The sequence below is a fragment of the Pezoporus flaviventris genome, unplaced genomic scaffold (genome assembly GCF_033815535.1).
Source record: "Pezoporus flaviventris isolate CSIRO_AGI_PZ_B2104156 unplaced genomic scaffold, CSIRO_AGI_Pfla_v1 ptg000006l, whole genome shotgun sequence".
NCBI lineage: Eukaryota > Metazoa > Chordata > Aves > Psittaciformes > Psittacidae > Pezoporus > Pezoporus flaviventris.
The window spans coordinates 1,936,184-1,950,949 of NW_026892554.1; the positions used below are offsets into that span (position 1 = coordinate 1,936,184).

A 14,766-nucleotide genomic window follows, 5' to 3' on the forward strand; every position below is an offset into this window, starting at 1 on the left:
TAAATTTCACACAAAATGAAACAGCAAGGTAGCATTAGCATAAACATCCAGACTGGTTCTGCAGATTTGCACCAACACGCAGCAGAAGTATCTGCAGTTCCAGATGAAAGTCTCTCTCAGAGGCAGGAGGAGGCTTCAGAACAGGATGTTCAGTTGTGCTGGGAGCTACTCTTAGATCCACTTCAACTTAAAATTAAGTTTACCCTTAATTTAATACCAACACTTAGGGATACATACAACACTGTCACAGCTCATACTTGTATCTACTACGTGTGTGAGTTGTTTGCGTGCACAATGAATGCCGCATTAGGAACCTGACAACAGTGCAACCTGCTCTACTTGGATTTTATCGATTTAAAATGATATTTTCCCCTTGAGTGCAGATTCATAAATTATTCTGCTGCATACAGTAAGAGATTAGCATCAATAATAAATACACTTTGGCTTTAAAACCCTACGCCTGCTGCTTTATTCAATTTTGAAATACACTTATAAATCCCTTATGCTGGTACTGAGAAGCTGCACCCGGGGCCAGCAGTACCTGGGGTTTCCACTCTTTGGTAATGGTAAGGATTCACACAGACTTCATCCTTCTTCATGTTAAAGGCATACTCGCACATCTCCATGGCCCGCAGCTCATGGTGGCTATGAAGGTCTGGCCATCTCCACAGCCGGCAGTAGATCACATGGGGAAGACCCTTCCGGTGAGACACCTGGAGCCGGCCATCTAACGATCTGCAGTCAGAACACAGAGATGACAGCAATTTAGACTGGTACACAAGGGTAGTATTGAGCACATTCCATCAAACACTACACAGGGGAACTTAACGTGAAGACTGGAGGCTTCAGCAGGAGGCTCAAAGCAAAGGCCCAGCCAACTCAGCATCCTGACACCAGCTCAAAAGCTGCTGGTCACCTGGTCACCAAAACCTGCTGAGACAGTGCTGCAAGGATGCATTCCGGTCCAGTCTTCAGGCCAAGAGGAAATCTCTGAAACTTAAAATATCTGTTATATAAAAGAGATTTATTCATTTTCAGAGGCTAATTTGGAGGCAGACAAGAGCCACAGCAAGTAAGAATACATCCATTTAGTGGCACTTCTTAAACTAACTAACAAGAGGTTTGCATCACTCTCAGCAATTTATGCTGTGCATGGAAAGGTACATCTTAACATATGTGCTAAGAAAACTGGACTTTTAAGATACAGAGACATGAATTCCCATTGTGACAAGATTATCCAAAACTGACGTAGATACCTTTCCTTCAAACAGTGTTCCCAACTATTACAAACAAGCAGATCTTCCAGTTTCGTTTTCCAAACTGCTACTTGAAAGCAAAAAAAGTAGATTTTTAGCCTTGCTCACTTTTGTTTGTACATCCAGCCTGTGTCTCCTCCAACTCACTTTTCATCTAATTCCATCCACACAATAGCCTGCTCCTAGCAAACCTTCCTGGGAAGGTTCAAATGGTCTCCAGCAGAGGAAAGAGCTGGAGAAGGGTCTCCTCCATCCTGGATATGTACTCCACTCCCTGAGCTGATAAACGGGAAAATCCCCTAGGCACTTTGTTTGAAGTCTAAGCCTTCATTTCCCTTGCTTTTCTTAACAACTGAAATGAAACACTTGAGGGGGTTGGTGAAATGAAATATTCCTAATTTTTAATTTGTCAAGGAAAGAAAAAAGGAGAAAAATTGAAATTTTGCTCGGAATTCTTTCCCTTGGTTCTCCATGTTGGCAGCCAATCCAGAAAAAAAAACCCAAACCCAAACCACACAAACAATTACTCCAGCAGCGGTTGTGCTAGTCTTGGCTGCTCTACAAGAGTTTTCCCAAAAGCTTCCCTGGCAGAGGTTGGTAACATGCACACCTCTTGTAAACACACTGCTACAGCAACGAGGAAGGTAGACACAACCAACCCAAGCTCTTACTGACAAGCACCTGATTTAGGGAAGCAGGAAAATATGTCATACAATATTATGTATGAAGTATATAAGGAGTTCATCACTGAGGGACTTGTTGGTAGAGGTTACAAAACATCTAAAACCTGCAAGTATATTACAGCCCCGGAAAACGCACAATGACCAGTTATTTATTGCATGTATATATAGTATGTATTTCTTCATATTGCGCTGTTATTTATGGGTCAAGCTCTCTCTTCAGACTGCTTTGGGATGGGGTGACCAACCAGATGAGCATCTGGCACATTCTCCAAGTGTATTCTTAAGCTAAACTCCTTCTGAGGACAGGAAAGCAGAAATCAGTTTTCCTGGGTGAAAGACTCACAAGGAGAGTGCCAGCATCTAGAACCAATCTTCTATGGAAGGTGGGAACCGTGGTGGGTCCAAGGCTTCATTTGTGTGACCTCAGAACTTGTCAATGTGGAAAAACTTATATAATATAGCTACTAAAAAGTGTGAAACTATATTTAGCAAGAAGAGAGTAGGCTGAAACAAGGAATAAACCGGGACTGCTCTTCTGTTCCCTTTTCAAACATCTCCGCACTTAGAAGGATATCTTGCATCTAAGTGAGGGTAAAGGAGAAAAAGACTCAGATTATTCCAAGGGTCCCACAGGAGACACAACTGTGGCAAGTGTTCTTACTGTTCCCAGTCACCATCAGCAGATGGACATGACAGCAGCACAGACAGATGTGGGTTGAGGTTAGCAGCTGAGATGGAGGACTAACACAAAGTGTCTATGACTTCTGGGTTACTTGCAAGGATGGGTCTTCCCTACATTTCCCAGGGTGGAAGAAACTCTTTAAACCTACAGCAAACTTCCCAGTCAGCTGGAGGGTAAAATGCACTCCTTCCCACCACCCCAGGGCTCTTGGTAAGGCTATGAAGTCTTCACAAAAGACGAGCCAATGTCCATCCATGATGCCCTCTCTGGATGCCGTGCTTCAACACCCAGGTTAACTGTGCCCCTGCACCAACAAAGCTCTTGCAGGAGACCGTGGGGAGACACCAAGTCACTGTTGTCTGAGCAGGCCTCAAATCCTGAACAGCTTCAGTGGTTACCTAAACCAAAACCAGCCTGAAAGCAGAACTGATTCTCAACCACTACTATCACAGCTACTCATTTTTGTTAGCAGAGATTACACACTGGGGAAAACGTGTTGTGCTTGCTCTCTACCACTGCTCCTGGCATGAATGCTGTTTGTACTGCACAAGAGATGGGCTGCTCTACAATCTTATCTAAACCAGACTTCTTAAAATGACAGAGCCATATGTTTTATTTTCAGATATATTAACCTCCCCTTCTCCCCTCTGACCCCAATAAGAAGATATGGGAAAAGAAATTATATTTCCCCAAAGCACTGGGGACTAATTGCATTTTTATGATTGTGAAATCTGTCCTCAGGCTCTCTGTTAAGGGACTTGGGACAAATGAACATCATCCGCTTGTTCTTGGGAACAATGTGGCAAAGTAATAGTGCAGCTTTATTTCTTTCTGCTGTCCTGCCTCAACTCTCAAGGAGAATTTTGACCAAAGCAACAGATAACTGGTATGCCTGAGATGGGACACAGGATTTCATGAGCAAAGACCGTGCTCTACTACAGGCAGCTCTTTGTGTAGATACAGACCTCCAAGTACCACAGTCAGCTGCCACATCTTTCTTAGCTGCCTGAATGCTTCTTTGTAGATGCAAACACTTGATTAAGCGTAAGAACTGTCTTGGGCACCCACACATCTCACTTATACATTATCTAGACTGCAGTCACTGGCTCCTGTCCCCTCAGCATCACACCACAAGCTGGTTCAGGTCCTGAACTTGGCAGAAGACTATCCACTTTTCCATGGGTTAACAGGCTGCAACATTTCCTGAAGGAACCTGATGAAAGCCAGAAGCTGTGTGAGATGAGTTAGTATACACTTTTCCTAGTGTGCACCACATCTGCTAGCTCAGCACCTCTGAAGCCCACAGCCCTCATGGATGACCCAAGCAGGCGTGTATCTCACTTCCATGTGCACAGTAATCCGACAATAAACTCCATAGAACACACAACCTCTACCTTTTCTTAGTCCTGTTCTGAAGCACAGTCTGATCTTGAATGCTGAAGCAGTCTCCGAACCACCTGAGAGCTTAGCACATCCATTAAAATTAGTGGACTCTAAGTACCAAAGATTCCACTGAGTTACTGAATTGCTCCTCCCTATTTGCTTTGTTTTAACCAGCCTGTGTTGAGCAGATCTCCCTGTACAACTGCCTTGCTACATTCATCATTCCATGACATCTAACAGGATTTCTTTTAAAAATACTCAGGCTGCTTTGGCCAAAAATTCAGCACTGGATGGCTGTCTCCAAAAGCAGCACCATTTGTTTTGGTGGGACACACACCTTCAAAGTGTCTCTATACTGCATAGTGGGACTAAACAGCAGAAGTAGTAAAAAGCTCTTCCTTTCAGTGTCGATGTTTAGAGCAAGCGGGTGATGCAGACTCTGGCTGCCAGAGGGTGTTCTAGTGCATCTTTTATAAGTAGCACATATCCTGAACTTGCAAGATAAGAACAAGAAAATATTGTGATCCCCAAGCCTGATTTACCGAGGGAAATGTGATGAGCTGTAGTTATCACCTCCTGTGAGTGTGAGAGAGTGTAGGCTATGACAGCCTGCAAGATTAAGTAAAGCCAAAGCCAGAACACAGCAAGATTGCTGAGCTGATACCAGTTAGCAGTGGGTTATAGCAAAGAAATTAATTCAACAATGATTCAGAAATACAAAGTCTTGATGTGACAAGAAAAAGAAGCAGAGAGGAGGAAGACAGGGGCTCAGTGATGTCAAGGATCAGCCCATTGAGAGGAACAGCAGAGACCAGCACTTCCCTACCTGAACGACAACTCCCTGGCCAGCAGACTGGGTGGCTGTGCTGGGTCAGGAGAGCAGACTAAGGCCCCACAGCATGCTTGTCCCAGCCCATGCTGTGGCTGTTAGCAACAAAGATAATGACTATACACCCATAGCCTGCATGCGGGATACAGCTCAGAAGACTTGGTGCTTGGTGAAAGATGCCCAAGGAGAAGTCAGCCAAAGGCTTGAGGTTTACAATACGGTACAAACATGATCAAGGGGTATCCAATGCAGAGGTTTCTCCACACCTAGGGCAGTTATAATCAAAGATTAAAAAGTGTTGAATGAAGAAAGAGAGACCAAGACCCCAGGAATGCAGTCAGGTGATTTAATTGCTTGCACAACAACTTCAGGCATGGTCAGGACACCACTGCAGTGTCCACAAGAAACAAACAAAAACCCCCTCAGGCTGAACACCTTTAGGATTGATCCATCCTTATATGTTGTTACAAGCAAAGTTTAACACATGAAACTGCTAATCCAAACTGCCCAGACTGCTGCTGCTCAAAGACCAAAGGGCAACTGCAGGTCTTAATAGCGAAAACAGAGGGTAGGAAAAAGAATGACAGAAGCATTTTTAAACACTCCTCTGTAACAATCTGAAACAGAGTGAGGAGTAAATAGAACATTAAATTGCGTAACAGGGATTTGATTTCCAGGCACAACTGTGGGGTTTTTTGGTTGGTTGGTTGGGGTTTTGTTGTTGTTGCTACTTGGTTTGTTTCATGTTGGTTTTTTTTAAATCTGATTTGATTTGTAAGACCCTGAATTGGAAAAGAAAAAAGAAACCACCTACCCCCACTTGAAAAGATGTACTTGTTATTTTATGTCTTCCTCTTTGAGCACTTTGCAGCTATCTTTCCTCTAGATGCATAATGAAAGTCTCCCTTGCACCCATTCTCCTTCTTTAAAAGTAAAGTCAAAATCAGCGGGATGCAGAAGTGCAAATTAAGCTAAGTGATATAAGCAGTAAGTTACTACAGGTAACCTCTGCCAAGGTTGGTAATCTTCAGATTTACTTTATCACAGATCCACTCCCTCCCCTTACCATTCAAACTCATACACTCCTGTTTGCAAAGCCCAACAGTTTTATGTCCCTGTCATTAATCTTCCAAGTGAGCAAAATGCCTGAAAGCTCAAGTATCCAGTAACACCAGCATGTGCAAAAAGTAAGGAAAAGAGAAAAACCATCAGGAAATAAAAGTGTAAGTTATGCATTTCCAGGGATTTCCTACTAAAAACCACAAGCAGAAGCTGATCTTTAAACCCATGACAACTAAGTTGCCTGTATGCTCTAAAATGCACAAAGAACTATGGCCACAGGCTGTGATTTTCTCTTAAGCACAAAACATAGTTAGTAGCTCCTTACTGGCTCTGCATCTGGTCTACACCAGGAAAATAAGCACTTATTCTTGTAGCAGAATCTGGCTTTTGTGTGCAGAGCACTGCAGAATCCACAGGGCTTCACCCAAAAGTTGGATGAAATCTCAACTTTCCCTGAATAGTGGCCAAATGAACAACACTGAGTAAAAAAAACCTGATCCATGCAGCACATCTGTGATTCAAAAGCTGATCCTTTGCCATCTCTTTCCCCTCAATTTGCTCAGCATCACTACATTTTCCGATTGCTGGTGCAGTTTTAACAGTACTGTCATTCAAGTTCTGGAAATAGAAGGAACTGCGTCAAACTGAGGTTTGCAATGCACATTATCACACTGCCGTAGAGGAAACTAATAATTAATACTTTTCCTTAGCACTGTACATTTATAGATTAAAAGAATTAACAACACCTCATTTGCAACATGTCTCTATGGAGAAAATAAGTTCTTGCTACCCCCAGAGCAATGAAGTTGGAAGATTCTTCCAAAGCAAAAGGAAAGTTTGTGTCAAATGCAACACCAGGAATAAGGAGTTCATCACCCCCTCAATGCTATCAAAGCTGAGCACTATTTTGTGCTGGTAACTCATCTGGAGTGCTTACTCTTCCCACTGAAGTCTTCCTTGGATGCAGAAGAAAACCCCATGTTCTCTACATCGGCAGATGGTATCTGACTTCAGATGCTTCTGACCTTCACAGTGTGCAAACAGGCAAAGGCAAGGCTGTGACACCCTCTGGGCGGGTGTACATGGCTCTGTGTGTACTTACAGGTAAGCCCAGGATCACAGCCAGTGGGTGGCACAGCTCCACGCATCTGCTGACCATGAAGTCTTTAACAGAGACTGCCAGAACCTACAGTCTGTGACATCAGGTAGATTTTAAAGAGCAATTCCCATTTCTTCTGATGCTGCATAATTCTTCGAGTCTCATTTGTGCTGGGTTTGAAAAGTAGCTGACACTACAGAAATTACCAATATATCCTGTGTGGGCTCCTAACTGCCTATTTACATCTCTCAGTCTTTACTAAGGCTTTGCAGACTTCCCCTTCCCCCACTTGAAAGCTGAAGAAATACAGCACAGAGAGTTGATGTCAGGATCAGATTATGACAGCATGAGTCATTTATTAAGATTCCAGTAATGCTAAGCTCTTTAGCAGGTGCCTTGAGACAGTATTTTTCAGAGTCTAATTTCAGATTCAGACATAAGTATGTTTTATTGGTTTACCATAAACTGTCTGTCCATTGTTGCTGCTCTAAAGCCGCCTCCTGCTCGTCCTGTACTCCACAGCAATCTTCCCTGAGCTATGTCCACCTCTACTCCCTGCTGACACGCAAATGACAGCTTAGTTGAATTTAGATTTCTTTAAAGCTACAGACAGATCTTGCTTTGTCACGTAGTATCAGGATCTGGTTTTTCATCTGTACTTTTTACTAATCTCTGTTATTTACACCGCTTCTACTTGTGCCACAGCTATAGGTTATTGCTGCCAGCTATTAAACCCAGCTCCCTTTCCTTTATTTATAGTCATTTTGTAATTATATGCCCCTACATCTTTCACTTCCTCCTTTTTCCGATAGCCACTAGAACAGAAATGGGTACTTCAAAGGCCCAACCATGCATGGCCTTCACCCTCCTACCTTAGAAAAGCCATAATGTGTCCTAATGCTTAATTAAGGCTTAATCATAAACCCAGTTCTAAACTTCCTAATACACATCCTAGTATTTCTGCCACCTACACTTGCCTACTTGCACTTAGACCCACAAGGTGCGTGGCAGCTCTCAGAAAGGGAGAGATTCTTCCATGACTGACATTTCAAAGGAAAGCAGTGAATTCCCCAACAAGGCACAAACTGAAGTGACACCGTTTCTAACAACCGCAGCAGGAATGATGCAGTTCAAATGTCTCTGATGGTTCTTCTCTACCCTCAGGAAGCCCAGAGCTGTCAGCAAAGCAAGGTGAAAAAACCTTGACTGTCCTTGTTGTTACTGCAAGAGGCAGACAGGGCAAGGTTTAGTTTGGTAAAAATGTGGTAATTCACTGCTACTAATCTACCATGAATAGAAATTGGTAGAGCACAAGGGATGGAAGTGGAATCTCAGGCCCTGAGTGCTTCTGAAGGTGTCGCATCCAAGCCCTTTCCCAGAACAGATGTAACTTTTTGCATGATTTCCCTAACTCCTCTTGAGTTCCAGTTTTTCCGAGCAGCCCTTGTCCTTTTATTTAGTTCAGCAAAGTTTATTTGCCCAAATCTGTGTCAGACTCATCTGAATTTATTTGTGCTTGAGCCTTAAGGGGACTGGGGGTGGAAGGAACAGACACAGCCTCTCAAAAAGAGCGTGCCTTTTTGAAAAGTCATTTATCACATGAGCTGGTCAGTTCTTCCCAGAATCCCGTGTTTAACTCCCATCCTGAAATCCAAACCCCAACACACTTGCATCCAACCAAACCAGCGACTTCCTCGCGCCGAGGAGATTCCAGGCATACTGATGGGGCTGTGTATTTGTATGTTCTGAAGAGTTTCATAAGGAGAAACTGGAAGGGTGGAAATGCCAAAGAGATTCAGATAAGCTTCCGTAACAGAGAGAGCATGCAAAACAAAAGTAGCTCAAGAAAAAAGGAATAACTGAAGCACATCGTAGTGCTAGCAAGAGAAAAGAAAAGGTGCTGTAAAACTCCGTTATTGTGTTAGCTTCCATGGTATCTACACTGATTTACATTTAATATCTAGCTTCCACATGCATCATTTTGATACTGCAGGGAAAATAATCTTCCTATTTCCACTGAAGCCAAGAGAGCTTTGCAAATTAGCATCAACTGCTGCTATAGCCCAAAGAAAACCACAGCTAAGGACCCAAGGAAAGAATACGCTGCTTAACTGCTGAACGAGAAAAGAAACTAATGTGCAGCTCAATGTTTAGACAGAAGTCTCACACCAAGAGCTGCTGCCCCAAATATATATGTCTGCTAACAAAAGCAAAAGTGATTTTCATAGTGAGTGCTGAAAAATGACAGTTTTAAGACCATGGACTCTCCTTCACAATATATACAATTCCCAGTGCCTTCAACAGAAACTTCATATAAATTCCAGGAGTCGGAACTGACTTCTCAGACAAATGTTTGTGCATTCTATCAAGTTGGGACAAAGCCAACATTTCTTATGGAAACATTTTTGGTGGTCCTGGGCAACGAATGTGTTTACTTTATAGCAGATATAACTAAAAATACACTGTGCTACAGCCTCCAATTATCTTGTTTGGAATAGTTTGAGGCTACTCGAGGTTCATTGCTGTTATTTTCTTTATTATACAGTGAAAATGTTGCTGCTTTCCCTGTAATTTGAAAAGCAGCTATTTCAAGATTGGACATTTGTGTTTGTACCTCCCCCGCTCGGATAATGAGATCCAGGGTGAAGTTTTCCAGAGTGTCCATCGCCCACTTTAGGAAGCAACTCAGGTACTTCAGACAAAGATCGATGCATTCCTTGCATGACACGGCCTTTTTATGACTTCCATTAATTCCACTGGCTCTACACGCTATTGCTTTTCAAGCTGGTTTAACAGCAGCCCAGCTCTGTAATTCTTTGCCCAACCAGTACTAATCAACAGCACACCACAAATGAGGGGACTCGGTCCCACAAACGCTCACGCTTCCGTCCAACATCCTCCCCCACTCCCAGCCCCTCTGCAGGGATGTCCTGAGGGATCCATTCAACAGCAGAGCTACACATGGCTCTGGGATGAGGACCTGTTCTTCATTAAAGCTGCAGCCTGAAACAAAAAGCAGCTTGCTTAAAAAACTTGAGTTTGGGTTCCTCTGCCTTCGGTCTTCCCCATTCTCCCAATCGATTAACCAGCTCTCTTTTCCAACCAAGCTTTCCCAGCCTCCGACCCGCTCTGGCATCCTACAAGTTGTTAATGAATCAGTTCAGCATGAATCATTTCCCATGTGCAGACTGTGTATTTCATCACAGAGCCGATTCTCACAGACTTTCCTCCTCGGTCTCGATGACAAAGAACTACCTCCGCTACCAAAACAAGCCTTGAAGTTTCCACAAGGAGTTAACAGAAGGTGTGTGCTCTGGGAGAGAGGTGAAAAGGGTAGTGGAAGAAGGCTGCGTTAATTTTACAGCTCTGACTTCCTTAATTATGAGTCACCAGCAATGCAGGAGAAATCCAGCTTAAAAAGTAAACCAAAAAGAGTGAGATGTCTTAGGGGAATGCTGCAGATTTCAGATGAAACGCCTCATTAAAAGCCCACAGAAGTTAATATTTTACAGCCTCTTCTGTCTGTAATTACTACCGAAATCAGAGACTCAGGACTCTGCAAGAGTCCACGTGTATTTGGAGGAACAACTTCATAAACTTCTCTGTCTCATAATCAGGTTTTACAGCACATCTGAGGAGGGTGAGGGAAGAAAGGAGGTGGTTGTTAGTTTTATTTTGGGGGACTGCTTCTATACAGTAACAGAAGAGGGTTATTTGTACCAGAGGTAGAAATGCTTCAGCTGAAATGTTTTCTCCCACCAAAAACTCTCAGCAGCGAAAAAGGAAGCTGTGTACGTGGCCACCTGAAAGCTTCCTTTCTTCTAGTAAATCTACAGATCAGTTGAAAGGCTGTTTCTAAGGCTCCCACTGACAGCAGATGTGCCATGCAGCAAGAGAAAGTCACTCCCACAGCCATCCCCTCCAGCCAAGATAATTATTCATGGAAGCCCACTTCTGCTTTCCTAAATTACAGGTGATGGTAAACAAAACCCCAAAACCACCCTAAAAAAAGTTACAGAAAAGAAGGGGGAAGGAGCATTTTCCTCACGCTGCATGGGACAAGGAATTCCCTTGCTCACCAAAAATCACACTTTTAGATGTTGTTGCTCCCTTCAGGATCCCTGTCAGGATGCACCACGTTCCCATTAAGATCTCCACTATCTATTGTAAGTAAAGCAGCACTAACACAAGCACTGATGTTTTCCCTCTCTCCTTCACTCTCCCCTGCCATAAACTGCATCAGCTCTGCACTGGTGATACAACTGGGAGCAAGGATGTAGAATTTCTATGCTTACCTCTGACTAATGCAGGATGTGTGGGAGAGCAGCACAGCAGCATGAATAACAGCTCTATGAAGCATGTATCAGTATCAGGCTAAGTCATTCTTATCATCCAAACAGGATCTTAAGCATGTGCGTGCATGGTACCTTTCCTGTAAAGGTTTTATCGTGGCTATTGCTCACATGGAAATCCAGCTGCCATGACATAGAAAGGAGCAGGAAAAAGCAAGCAGCTGACATCAATGTGAACAAATACCTTATTTCCACGTAAATGTCAGCAGTAATGAAAACTTGAGGCAAGAAGTGATTAAAGAACAGTCCAGAAAAAAAATCCCACATGAAAACAGGTTACCCCTTCAACCACCACAGGAGACAGAACTGCTCTCAAATGGGATGTTTGTCAGAAGTTTTCCATGAGGTGACCATAACGAACAGCTGAAAATACCAACTGCATCAAAACTCACATTTACGGAACAGGGAGCCATTTCAAGTACCTTTCCTGTTGTCATCTCCCCTTTCCCTCTCTTCAAACTAAAAAGAATTAACATTCACATCCTGGGAACCTCCCTGGATAAATGCTAAGACTTTAAGCTTGAACTGGAAGCTGATCTGCTCTTGCCAAGGAGAGGGGAACAAAGAGGGAGCAGACTCACAGGTAAATATTAGTTTGTACTTGAAAAAGCAAATTTTAAAGCTGCTTTTGATTTTCATGCCAGCTTCACATCATCCTCCATCAAACCTTGGTAGACCAGAGTGACGCAGGAGGAACGAGCACCCTTTGTCTTTGGTCCAGGGTGACAGTGACACTGCCAGTCATTATCAGCCAAATTATGGAAAATGACCAGCACAATTCCAGAAAGAAGGGATGTTTTTCTCCCTTGCTTTCTTTTTGGCCTCTCTTGGCTGGTGCCTTTAATGCCAGCCACACAGGAGTCTGGCTGGACTGTTGCATGTGGTTTTGGCACTCACAAAAGCGGCAAGGAATGCTGTTTGGGAGCACGACTCTACTCCTCTTTGCTCCCATCTTGTAACCACACAAGCTCTTTTTTCCCAGGTCTCATATCATCTTGCCATCTGGCAACCTTTATGAGTACTGAACAGTAACAGCAGAGAAAAGACTTGAAGCTCTTGAAAGCCACAGGAGAGATCCTTCCTGGCCTTGCAGCAATAGTCCACCATCCCTCTTGCTGTGACCTGAAAGTGGAACCCACAGAAGATAAACCAATTTCCAATTCTTCAAATCCTAAAGTGTTCTCAAAGCTCTACACGTATACAAACAGATCTGTCCAGCTTTGTGGTAAAGCCAAGATGAGAGTAACACTAAAATGTTCCTTAACAGCTCCCAGCAACACTATCGTGCTTTCAAGGTCAACATGAAGACCACCACCACCACTCACTCCAAATCAAAGCTTGAGGGAAACTTGAGAAACAGACCATAATAACTACTCAAGATGAAATGCAGACAGGAGACCCAGGAACACCACCCAGCTTCTCTAAAACAACACAATGAGGCATAAAGACCTAACAGTCAATTATGGCCTTCTTTTTATGTCTCCTCTTTAGCAGCATAATGCACTTGCTACGGCCCTGGGTCAGCAGTGACTCAGAGAACAGAGGGCCTTCCAGTGAATCATCCACACATTTTTAAGCACCCTCCAGGTTGTGTTGATTGGGAGATGTCTCACTACCTACACCTTCCCTAAATACTTACTGGGCTGTCCAAGGCATGAGCGAGAGCGAGCACGCGATAGAGGGTGCGAAGGCGCAGCCAATCCTCTCTGAATACCCGAATGCTACAAAAAGGAGGAGACAGCACACAGAGACCTAACAGCACTACTCACTCCTGCAGCTTGTGAATACTGGCATAAGCTACATGAAGATAGGGAAACAATGGGATAAGTCACAAACATTTGATTTCACAAGTCAAGACAGTTTTCTTTCCCCTCCCCTCGTGACTAAGCCTTTGGTCCACACACCCACTCTACCCTCAAAAAACAACTCCATGAAACAAACTTGATTGCTCTAAAATACACACAGGCAATGACCAATCACACCTCCTCCTCACAGCACCAAGTCTATTTACTAAGAGTCTGCACCAACTGTCTGCTTTGTATGAAACAGGATCCAACTCCCTCTCTCAACAAGACATTAAACACTAACAAGTCCAACTCCCCTCCATTTTCCCTATCCCATTCCCAAAGCTCCACATCTCCAGACAATATCTTTTGCCCAGATAAACTTTCTGAAATCACGCCTGCTGTGTAACTATGATGTTAAACCTTACTCTAGGAACCTACCCACCATCTGAACCGCTGCTCCACACCATCTCCAGCGCCCTTCCCCTTTTCTACTTTGTTCACTACTTGAGACATTTTCCTGCACAAAGTGTAAGAAAACACACCCAAAAACCCCAAACCCCCACAAAGCAAATGAAGATCTACGCCTTCTTTTAGCAACCAAAGCAACTTGCCTGTCCTCATGTCATCCCCGCTAACCTCTTCCTCCTCTCTGGAACACCAGATCACTATCTTGTTCCTCCAACCCATCAAAAAGCACAGCTGCTAAAATTATCATTCTGACCCATCCATCACACTCCTCTCTTAATCTGTCCGATATCTTCTACACGGTATTAAGTTCAAACACTGCAGAGCCCTGCCCTCAAGGCACTCTGGCCCTCTTAATATTACATCTGAGAGCTCATCCCAACTGCAGTTCCTCCCCCTCCTCTCAAATTCCTTGCCCAGAGTGGACATCCACATGGTTCTCCTTGGCTTCAACTTCCCACCTCAGCCTCTCCCTGTCTTGTGCTGCTTTCAGCATTACCCCAGGGCACAGAAAAGCCTTCCAGCCCTGATGAGATGGAAGGATGATCCTTCACTGTCTCATTCCTTTTGAAAGGCCAGCTGAATTCAGCATGCCATACACCATCAACACGATACAAAAGGCAAAATGGTTTAGAGGGAGGAAATAGTGCAAAAGTTTTAAAGTAATTAATACAGCCCATGGTTACAGTTTTCTCTGGATGCTCCCATGAGTACTGTCTTGCATCTTTTACACTGCCAGCTATTCAGGGACAATCTGAACCCCCCCCCCCCCCCCGCCCCTAAAGCAACAAGCACATTCTTGGCAGCTGAATTATTAATAAGGAACAAATGGTAATTGATTTAGAGAAGATTTGCCCCCTTCAGTCATCTAAGTCATGGTGCTCACACAGCTTTGTCCTGCTTCCAGCCCCTCCAAAAGTGTATTCTCCCACCCAGAGCCGTAATGGAGCGTATCCAGCTCCAAATCATCTGTGTTTATGTGACCTCTTTAGCACTGTTGTATCTGACCACTCACTAGATACTGCAAAAGAGAAACACAGTGTTCATTGTTCCTTCTGGCCCTCTCTCTCTCCTCAGCCAGCAAGGAAAAGCTTAACTGGATTAGTTCTTAAGGATTTATTTTTATCCATTGTGAGCTTGTGAAAAAAATTAAAAATTAAAAATAAAA

At 43.6% G+C, this 14,766-nt stretch overlaps 1 protein-coding gene across 1 annotated transcript in view; it reads right to left on the reverse strand.

The window, feature by feature from the left end:
• SMAD3 (SMAD family member 3) overlaps window positions 1-14,766 on the reverse strand; it is a 69,606-nt gene that overhangs the window by 16,834 nt on the left and 38,006 nt on the right. Inside the window, exon 2 of the mRNA XM_061446577.1 lies at window positions 542-735. Coding sequence (XP_061302561.1) covers window positions 542-735 — 194 coding nt within the window. The remainder of the gene's footprint in view (window positions 1-541; window positions 736-14,766) is intronic.